The following is an 11,162-nucleotide window of genomic DNA, read 5'->3' as shown; positions in this document are numbered from 1 at the left end:
CTACAGCCCAACATGGCAGACAGGTAGTGTAGAGTGATCCCTTGATAAGATATCCTGTACAATCTCAACAATCGAGGCTAATATAGCACTTAAAGATAGAGAGAAAGATGTCACATAATCACTTCATTCAGTCGAATGTATAATTTCGACGAAATTGTCACTGCTATACTAATTTTTACGTCCTAAAAGTGGCCGTGCATCCCTTACGTTCTCGAATACTGTCCGTGACCTGTGCAGTACTGTGTTGAACATGTTTCTGTCTTTCACCAAACACTGTCACTGTAGGCCCTAGCCTAACTGAGTTAGTGCTGTTCGTGGTCGTCGTATCATAATGCTAGCACTCTCTGGAGCTCTTTCTTAAATACCTCTAGTGCTTCGTCTAAATCCTACGTTTTGTGCCACTGTAGTGAGGAATGTCAAAACTGCTCACAGTCACAGTCCTGATGTTGTGAAGTAAATGGCAAAATCGTGAAAAATATGCCCCACCACACTATGTAGAGTAAGATATCCCGTTTGCGGCAGTTTAAGCATTGTTAAGAGTTTTTCCAACTTGTAAACAAATCAGGCAAATTATTTTCAACCATTTCATATATCATAGACAAGATTATTCATTAATGCAATTGTTTTCATGAAAGAAATTTACCATTGACCAACGCAGTTTTCATGATTTACCAGGGCAAAACCCGGCACAATTTTCGCCGATAAGGGCGATATGCGACGTAGTATTTCTGCTTGCGGCACGATGTACAATCCCTATGCAATACGCGTGTGCTCCGCGATCTTTAGCTGAACGCCTTCACATGTCTCGCGAACATTGCGTAAGCGCCAATTCGCATTGCGAAAGCACGTGAAAATAGCGTGCGCACATGCATTGGCCGCAAACAAGATCGCAATTCTGGCGGTGTTGTTGATGTCTTTCTCGTGTTTTTCTCATTTTTTTTCGATGGTAACATCCCCTTTCTGAAAAAAATGGCGGCCCACATCGGCTCACGAAAATTCTATTTTACGTGAGGATATGTTTTCAAAATCCATGAACATCGAGAAAATGACAAAAAATCAAGTTTCTTGGACCATTGTTTCTTAACTGTTATGTTAAGAAGTACCGAAAATTTCATTTTGGATGCTATATGTTGTCATTTAGGTGAGAAAATTTCACTTTCGTCAGAGATCGTACCCATTTTATCGGTTGGTTTTTGTTGATTGCTAGTGTGTTAGTATATGTGTAGTGTTCATGTAACGGTGCAATGCTGTGTTTAGCTGTATATTACCGTGTATGTTGTACCTGCCGCGAACGGCTGCACGGCCGCTTACTGACGCAGTTACTCTAGTATGTGACTAGATTCTAGGCAGTGCAGTGCGCGTGCATCATCATGATCATCTGCATAGACCCTGTGCGTTAGCAAGCAATTACATGGTTATGAGGGTTTCTGTGCCTGTTTAATGTTAGGCCAAGTAAAAAAAAGTAGTTTCTCGTCCGGGTTTTTTGAGCAAGGCGATGAGGGAGGTCCTTACTATTTGATATCTTACTATTTTTTCGAGGATTGTCAAAATGAAAGTAATATGTGTTTATATGTGTGATATAAACCACTTATCATTTGAGTGATGCACCAAATCTGCGTATATTGCTGTTAATGCATGACAAGTATACCAATTTAACTACACTGTGACTGTATTCATTCAGTCATATCAAGGGTATGGAAAAAAAAAACATGTTTTTTTTTTTCAACATAAAATATACACATTTATGCATCACTTGTTGAACCTACGAATCCAACCATTATCTCTGGAAATGCATAGCATTATTTTTGCCTTTCAACACAACACAAACTTACTGAGTTAGATCTTTTCTCATATGAAAACTTATTCGCTCAAGGATTTAAAATGCCGCAGACAGTGCTGCCAATTGTCAACCCTGTGAAACAACCACCTGATTTCCTTTTTACTGAAAGACAATACGAACCAGTTGAATACTATATTCACTATTTAAAGCCGTTCGCTGTGCACACGTGTGCTTGAGATCGGTTCTCTCCATCACTCCACGATTTTTTTTCCAGCTCCAGAACGCATGCTATGCTGGCTGGCTAGTCCCCTCTACTACAGGGAAACCCCGTTATATCGAGTTCGGTTATAACGAGGTGATCGCGTCGGTCCCGTTTTCCTTTGCGTGTAATGGCAGAACGAATCGGTTATAACGTGTTCGGTCATAACGAGATTCCGGTTATAACGAGGACAATTTCGCTAAATCATGATAAAGAAAAACATAAACAATTTGATCGGATATAACGAGGTTCCATTTCTTGACCAAATTGCCGCTTTCAAACACGCGACAAATGAAACTTTGGAAACCGAAATCTCGCTATCCACGTCTTTTCCCGTTTTGCAGTGAACCGTTCCTTCCATGTTTTCTTCTTAATCACGCGATAAGACACAGGAACACCTTCCGATGTTCCTACTAATTATTAAACATAATCATTCGGTTTTCTTTTTCGCGAGAAACGCGTGCGTGATATGAGGTCAGAGCACAGCGCAACGAGAAAAGAAAATAGATAACGCATTCAAAAACTTTTCATGTAGCGACAATAAAATTTGATAAAAAATGGACAATTGGAATGCGTGTGCAACTCATCATTATATCCTTTCCAATTTTAGTTCCGACTTCCAGTTCTTTTGCTGGTTTTGAGCAAATATGAGTTTGGATGATTAAAGCCGAAATAATAAAATCATCGCCCCGATCCCGCCGGGTGACAGTAGCGTTAAAATAGTTGAGTAACGCATGTTAACCTATACTTAATCGGTGTTCAGAAAAAGAAGCAAACGCATTTATTAGTTTGAACAGATCTGGATTTGTTCATTATCATTTAACAAATGTTAATTTAAATATGAGTGTGTATGATCAAAGCAGAAATAATTAGTGAAATCATCGCGATCCTGCCAGGTGACAGTAGAGTAAAAATAGTTGAATAACGCATGTTTACCTACTTAATCGGTGCTCGGAAAAAGAAACAAACGCATGTATTAGTTTGAATAGATCTGGATGTGTTCATCATCATTTAACGAATGATAATTTAAATATGAGTGTGTATGATTAAAGCCGAAATAATGAATGAAATCATTGCGATCTCGCCGGGTGACATAGTAGCGTAAAAATTGTTGAATAACGCATGTTAACCTACTTAATCGGTGCTCGGAAATAGAAACAAACGCATTCAGCAGTTCAAGAACGGATGTACAAAACGCGAAGAGATTTTCGGAAGAAAATAAAGAACGCATTTTTAATCCCTTCGAGCGCAACGATCATACATTATATAAAATTACAGCCAAATAATTCATGAAATTATCAAATTCCCGCTGGGCACCAACAGCGTAAAATACCTCGCAAGTTAGCGGTAAACAACGCACGTATGTTACTCTGAAATCATCGCGATCTCGCCAGGTGACAGTAGCGTAAAAAAAAAAGTTGAATGACGGATGTTAACCTAAATCAGAAAAAGAAACAAACGCATTTATTAGTTTGAATAGATCTGGTACAGATTTGCATAAACAGGATGACAACCTCCCACATTCAATCCTGTCACATATTTTCAAGAACGGTCGTACAAAACGCGAAGAGATTTTCGGAAGAAAATAAAGAACGCATTTTTAATCCATTTGGGCGCAACGATCATACATTGTACATGTACAGTACCAGATACAGCCGAAATGATTCATGAAATCGTCGCATTCCCGCTGGGCACCAACAGCGTAAAAATACCTAGCAAGTTACGGTAAACAAGGCCTGTATGTTACTCTACAGTATATGTTTGCCCCCATATTTGCGCTGGTGTTTAGAAAAAGCTTAACAAACAAGAATTACAATAAAGAATTAACTTATCATTTCAGCCTCTATTTCTTCATCTAATTCACAAATAATCTCCCTTTATTCTCTCAATAATAACGCTCAATAATTGTGTAATAATAACGCAAAGGATATGTTTAAGTTTCATGGATGGGTATATGACGTCATGCTTATATTTTTTGTTTTTGTTTTGAATGAGTATGGTTATAACGAGGTACCGGTTATAACGAGGTAATATCGCCGGTCCCACGGATCTCGTAATAACGGGGTTTGTGGTTACATTGCGCAATCAATCTATAGCAGCACACGAAGCGGGCAACAGCACGAGAGAAATGTACAGAAGGTGCTCAACGTCCTGTCTACATCACGACGTACCGAGTGCGCTGTACATCACAGCCCAGGCCCGCCGCCCATCCAACTACAGTTCAACTGCCTTGTGGGTCATTCCTTCTTGCCGAGCTCGCAGTGTGAAATGCATGCGTTGTAACATACGCACTACAGAAGCTACAGCTGTACTACAGCTAAGTAGAGGACGCAAGGCGTAATTAGAAATAAGACATCACGATTGGTAGGTGAATTGTTGATTTTTTTTTTTTCGGCGGCCGAAAAAATAGTAAATATCAAAAAAGTCGATGCGGCAACTGAAAATCGATGCGGGCGGGGAGCGGGCTGGGACAAGAATTATGAATTTCTTGGTATTTTCAGCGCCATTTTGAAAATAGTAAATAGTAAAAAAATCGATGCGGCGGCCAAAATCGATGCGCGCGAGGACGAGAAACTGGTTTCTTTTTTTACTTGGCCTTAGCTAGGTTAGGTTAGGGTTATGTAATTGTTAGGGTCAAAGAGATATGAGTTACTGTAGTAAACAGTGAGTAAGCACTGTACACGTGCGTGCGTACGAATGAGGCACCCAGAATTGAAGAGGGAGTGTGCGGGCGCTAGTGTACTTTCGCACCTGTTTGTCAAATGACCTCCAAACATGCACAAACTCACTCTACTGGTATGGCCACGAATATTTACCTTTACCTTTACCTTTTTGCCGAAGATATTAGCATCTGAGTGAGATTCAAGTCCAGTAAAAGTTAGAAATGGAATTTTCACCATTTTGACACTTTTCTACTTCTCAGAGTGATGTTGATCATGATCGTATGTAGCTACTTGCTCTGCGATAATTGCGTTGCACAAGAGCAGAAATCGCGGCAGCACGGTGTACAATTAGAGCAAGTCACCCAATGTTCGACAGCCTAAATTGCGGAAGCAAAATAGTGTGCATGATTCGAACACCTGCGCTGCGACCATCGTTCGAACGCCTGTGCTCATTGTTCAACCCCATATGTCCGTGCTTCGACACTCGCGACGTACCGCGCCGTACGCTCGCCCTGCCTACTAAAAGTATGAATGGATTAGTGTGTGCGAAACTGTATACATAGTACATCGCACTATGAGAGCGCGCTACTCCATGTACTCCACACTGTGCGAGAGATTCAACGCATACATGACACGTTGCGATCGAATTATGGCGATACCGCAAATTCTGGCACGGGTGGCATGCAAAATATAACGATCGCTTAAACGCTCAAGTTATCTCAGAAATTGCTGCCATCGTGGCTGTAGGTGTACACGCTGTACAGATTCAGTGCAGATAAACGGACTAGTAACTTCGAAACTTGGAATGAAACAAGTCTATATGTGTTGCTATGCAACTTTACATACCTGTTACTTACCCGTTGAACTGCTTATGCGAGCTGACCCGTGAGGGTCGCGACAATGATTTCGGGGGTCCGGCGACGTGGCCCACTGTTGTGCTCTTTGGAACACGTGTGGAGCTCTTTGGAACACGTGTGGAGGTAGTTGCATAGTTTGAATTTCGCACTTGATTTGCGCCATTTTTTATTCATGAATTTCAGGGAATTTTTATTTGTTAGAGTGGTCTTTTCATGGAAACGGTCGAATCTAGGGCAACTTGCTTTACAAAACATGTTTGCGCAGCACGGCAGCAAGCACAGTGATTGATCTAAATGTAGCTATCTCATAGTAGTGGCCAGGGCAAGTTCTTCTAGGTGTCTTTAAAAAGATATTCCCCCTTTTTCTCAGCTTGTACCGAGTCGCAGCGCGATAGCGATTGATTTGAGGATTGGGGTTGTTCATATTGTGTGTGTGTGTGTGGGTGTGTGTGTATACACAAAATTCTTGATCTACCTTGATTTACCTTGATGTTAAGTGAAGAATGTTGTATTTGATATTGACAATGTGGAATTTATGTTGCCACAATGAAATGTGTATTATTTTGCAATTAAATAATTTGTATGTAATTATTTATATAAAAAAGAAAAATAGAAGATTGATAGAAACAAAAAAGGTGTGTGAATGAAAGAAGATTGTGAAAAATGTGATAAGACAAGGGTGAAAGAATTGTTGGAAAGGGTAGGTAGGAAAAGGGGGAAAAGGAAATGAAAGAAAAGATATACTGTCTTAAAAAGTTAAACATAGAAAAAATGAAACAAAAGGTTTACAAAATAGAGAGTTCGCTAAAAGACGATGGAAGGAAAGAAAGAAGAGAAACTGGCATTATAAAGGAAAGCAAGGGAGAGATAGCTATTTTTGAAAAGAAAAGAGGAAAGCAATTACTATTAAGAAAAAAATATAGATTGAAAACAAGTACTAGGTAGAATAATAGAATGAGAGATGAATCAGAACTTGATGAAAGCAAAGATGAATAGGAAGGAAAGAAAGAATTACACAGGTTGAAAAGGACATGAAGAAAATGATTCATTCGAACAACACGTAAGAAAAAGATATTGAAGAGGATGGAAAGACCCTTGTAATTGGAGGGAAAAACAACCCATGAAGGAAGCAGAACAATTAGGCAGAAAGTACGGATAAATAGGAAATTGAGAAAGTTTGACAAGAGGTAAACCAAAAAGAAATGATTGATAGGAAGGGGAAATTTAGGAATAGATTCTACCTGAAAATGAAAGAAGAAAAGATAGAAATAAAAGGGAAAGAATGCAAGATATAAGTGGCAGCATACAGTCACGCACGCGCTCAACCGCTATGAAGCTACAACTGCTATTAATGCAAGACTTGGCCAAGGAAAAGGGAAAAACAAATTTTAGCTTGTCAACAACACTGATAGAAAAAGCCGCTGTGTCGCTACATTCAGACCAAAATTGACCCTGGCTTAGTGCATGCGCTGAACGTATTCGCACTGTGCTTGTGTACAGAGCAGCAATTCCAGCGATAGAGATTTTCTGACAATTTTTCGACACTTGTAAACTCTATAAAGTGTGAACACTTCTATTTGACTTCTGAGACTCAGGTGCGAGTATTTTAAGTTACTGAATAACTAGGATGAGTTTGTGCATGTTTGGAGGTCGATTGACAAACAGGAGTGAAAGTACACTAGCGCTGAGCGCATGTGTTGATCCAGGCATTTGATTACAGTCTGTTCAATGTCTTGTCATAGGATCTGTAGAGTGAAACCCCCAGTATTCGGTCACTTAAGCTTTTCTGCAATATTTTTTAAATTAAAATAATACCAGCAATGTATGTTAAATATACCATAGAATCTATCAAATTTCACTCATCTCAATTCTTATTTTGTTAAATAGATCTAGACTCTACGTTATAGAATTTCACAAAATCCCAAAATAGAGGTCTAGTGTCTATATCACCTTGAAAATCCCCCAGAATACGATCACCGCGACCAGAATTCGATCAGGCGATATGCGCGTTCAATGTCACTGCGCATTCGAGGCCGCTGAAAAATGTGCCGCGCTATACCTTGTTGGCGGGAAATTGCATCGGGGACGTTGCGGCGCCTGTTGCACTACGGTTCGCACTGCCACCGTTCATGAGCGATGACGTCATGTCTCGCTCAGTGCACTGCATGCACCATGCCGTTTATCCCTACCATAGCAGATGATGGCAAGCTAGTATCGGTTGATGATCAGTTTGCTATTGCTTTCAAATATGAAAGGTTTTCCCTCATTGGTCGGCTTGCTCTCCCACAGTGCCTTTCGAAAATGACATCATCGCTTTCTTCCATTCATAAGCTTTACGTTGGTACCAAGTACTCCTCTATGGCTTATTGGAAAACAACGTAAATTTTCCGTATAATTTTGCCCTTAAATATGGAATTTTTCGGCAATCTGTGCCAGGAGTATGCCATCAAAGGAGTAGTTTGGGTCGTACATGCAATTTTTTTTTTTCATTCTCATATTTTTTTTTACATAAATGTCAAAAGTGAGGTCTAGTCTCCCTTTTGCTGGGCATCATGTTTCCAAAGTCTTTAACCATCAACTGTCATTCCATGCGAGACTCTTCTTTCAAAAAGTAATCCGTAAGTCAGATTTTATGTGTGACAGTCAACCTCGCTGCAGTGCTGAGCTCAGACTCGCTATCTAGAGCTATTTGCAGATTCAGGACTATTGTACATGGTGTATCCAAAAGCCATATTTTATCTTGAGGTTGCAGTCTCTCAGTGGGTTATGTCTGATTGGAATACTTTTCAATTCCGTTCTTACAGTGAGCCAAAGAAGCTGCCAACGGCTCCTGAATCCCTCCTGAAGAAGAGGAAAAACAGGCAGACAGAGAAGGCGAAGAGGGCCCAAGCTCGTCTCCTAGCAAAGAAGGTATAATTAAACTTTGTAGCTAACTTGCATATCATTACATTGAGCACTCTCCTTAATATCAGTATGTGCTCTGGATTGCATCATGACACATGCTGCTTATACAGGGCGTATCAAATAAAACGTTACACTTTTGAAAAAATTGTCTAAATTACATTTCAAAATATATGGAAGATTTTTTTCATATTTATGGATGCCCAATAGTCTCATCTATCAAGTGAAATCAACAAAACAAATTTTTGTTCACGCTTGGCTGAACACTGACGCTCTTTGTCCAGAGTGTGAAAAATGACTTGCGCCAAATTGAAAGAAGATGGAAAATTCAGCTAGCAGTCCAAATAAGTGTTCCTATTCAAACAAATTGTTCTTTTGCTTAAAGCTTTGATTATGTTATGATAGTCTGAGATTTTTTTTCAGCTTTATCGTAATTTTAATGATTTCATATGTAAATTCATTGGTGAGAATTAGAGTGTGTAATTACTTCAAGATCTTTAAAGCACAGTTTTCACAATACACGGACACATCAATACCATATGCCTGCTATTCATTAATGTGGTAGTGGTACCAAATTAATCAACATTCAAATAATTCATCCCCTTAATCAATCAATTGATTGACCAATTAATCAATCGATCGATCGATCGATCGATCGATCAATCAACCCATCAATACATGAGTAAAGGGGCCGGTGGTGGAACAACAATGGAAGAGAGCAGTGACAATTTTGGATGAACAAAGTACCAAAAACCTAAACAAAACAAAATAGGGAGGTGATATTCCCTATGTCGATCTGCCACTTTAAACATGCATACAATTGTGACTGACTGATTGATTGATTGATTGATTGATTGATTGATAGATTAAATGAATGATTAATTGATTGATTAAATGATTGATTGAATGATTGATTGCTTGCTTGCTTGATTGCTTGATTGGATTGATTGATGGATTTGATTGATTGATTGATTGATTGATTGATTGATTAATTGATTGATTGATCGATCGATCGATTGATCTGAGGATGCATTAATTTTGTACTGCTCTTCTTGACTGAGTGACTGGCATGTGGGTTCGATATGTCTGTGCATGATTTGTGATAACTGTGCTTAAAAGATCTTAATGTTGTTAATCAACTTTCCATAACACAATTGATGGAATGCTTTAAAGCGTGACAGAAAATCGCCAGAAAATTCCTAAACTATCATAACATTATCAAAACTGTGAGCAAAGACCAATTTGTTTGAATGAGAACACTTACTTGGACTGCTGGCTGAATTTTCCATCTTCTTTCAATTTGGCGCAAGTCATTTTTCACACTCTGGACAAAGAGCGTCAGTGTTCAGCCAATCGTGAACAACAATTTGTTTTGTTGATTGCACTTGATAGATGAGACTATTGGGTATCCATAAATATGACAAAATTTAATATATATTTTGAAATGTAATTCAGACAATTTTTTTCAAAAGTGTAACTTTTTTTTTGATACGCCCTGTAGTAAAATGTAATTTGCAAGGTATGAAGTCAGAAGTTGTCGTAGTGAATCATGCAGATTTCCCACCCTATATCTGGGGGGGGGGGGGGGGGGGGGGGATTCCGCCCCCCTTCAGATCTCGCCTATGGAAGGCGTGATCGCGCCGAAAATCGGCACACGCAACGCCCGCGACGTATACTATCAAAATGTATGGTTGCTTTCTCCGAAAAATTTTTCTTATATTTTATATTAAATAATTATTGTAATTTATGCATAAAGTCAGTTTGGGGCTCTAAATCACTTATTAATGCTCTAATTAAGCTAATTTCTATTTTAAAATGTTTCTTGTATCATTCTCCTGAGACATAGGATAAAAAAAGATCTGTATTGAAATTAATTTCTTATGTATTTTATTGTTTTTTTAATTTCTTATGTATTTCTCTGTTTTTCGACCTTTTGTTTTTGTTTGTTTTTTGGCCAAAATTTGTCACAGACATTTTTCGAAGCTTTATTCAGCTAAAATAAATCAATTTCATCCATTCTAAGTCAAGATATGAATTTTTATGTGAATTAATTGAAAAAACACAATTTGCATTGGATTTGTACACAAAATCACGTTTTGGAGCAATTTTGGGGTTGACAAATTTTTTTCAAACGGGCGTTGCGTGAAAACGGTATGCGCATGCGCAACAATTTTGATCTCAAAAGTTGTGTGATACTTCAACGAAGAAAGTCATGAAACATCGCGGCGGGAGCTTATCGCGCTGCGAAGATATTGCGCGAAACGTCGAGGGGGGGTGGATTCCGTCACCCCCTCCCCCCCCCCCCCCCCCCCCCCCCCCCCCAGCCTGATTAGGGTTAAGAAACAAATGACTGTGACATCAGTCTGATGATCAGTCTGATAATTCAATGTCTCCTGTCGTATGTATCTTCGGTATGTATCTTCGGTATGTATCTTCATAAATTTAACGTGGTAGAGTTGCTGGGAGATAATCTGTACAATATACAGTACAGTAAGCTATGACAAAATCAATTATTTGCTTCAGGAAAATGCCAAGAAGAGGCGCGTGATCTTCAAGCGTGCCGAGGAATACATCCGGGAGTACAAGAAACGTGAGCGAGACAACATTCGCCTCCACCGCCAGGCCCGCAAGCATGGGAACTTCTTTGTCGAGGATGAGCCCAGACTTGCATTTGTCATCAGGATCAGGGGGTGAGTCTTGTG

The 11,162-nt window shown here is 39.3% G+C and overlaps 1 protein-coding gene across 1 annotated transcript; it reads left to right on the top strand.

The window, feature by feature from the left end:
- Window positions 1-11,150, top strand: LOC139722635 (large ribosomal subunit protein uL30-like; the record flags this gene model as incomplete). The annotated part of the gene is made up of 3 exons (XM_071633925.1): window positions 1-23; window positions 8,364-8,469; window positions 10,984-11,150. Coding segments are annotated over exons 1-3 (284 nt in total), but the record flags the coding sequence as incomplete, so codon positions are not given.
- Between the last annotated feature and the right edge of the window lie 12 nt (window positions 11,151-11,162).

The sequence above is a fragment of the Diadema antillarum genome, unplaced genomic scaffold, assembly GCF_040938485.1.
Source record: "Diadema antillarum isolate AM-2024a unplaced genomic scaffold, OU_Dant_1.0 scf00000168, whole genome shotgun sequence".
NCBI lineage: Eukaryota > Metazoa > Echinodermata > Echinoidea > Diadematoida > Diadematidae > Diadema > Diadema antillarum.
The sequence above is the reverse complement of the archived record's forward strand: the minus strand, read 5'-3'. Positions and strand labels throughout refer to the sequence as shown.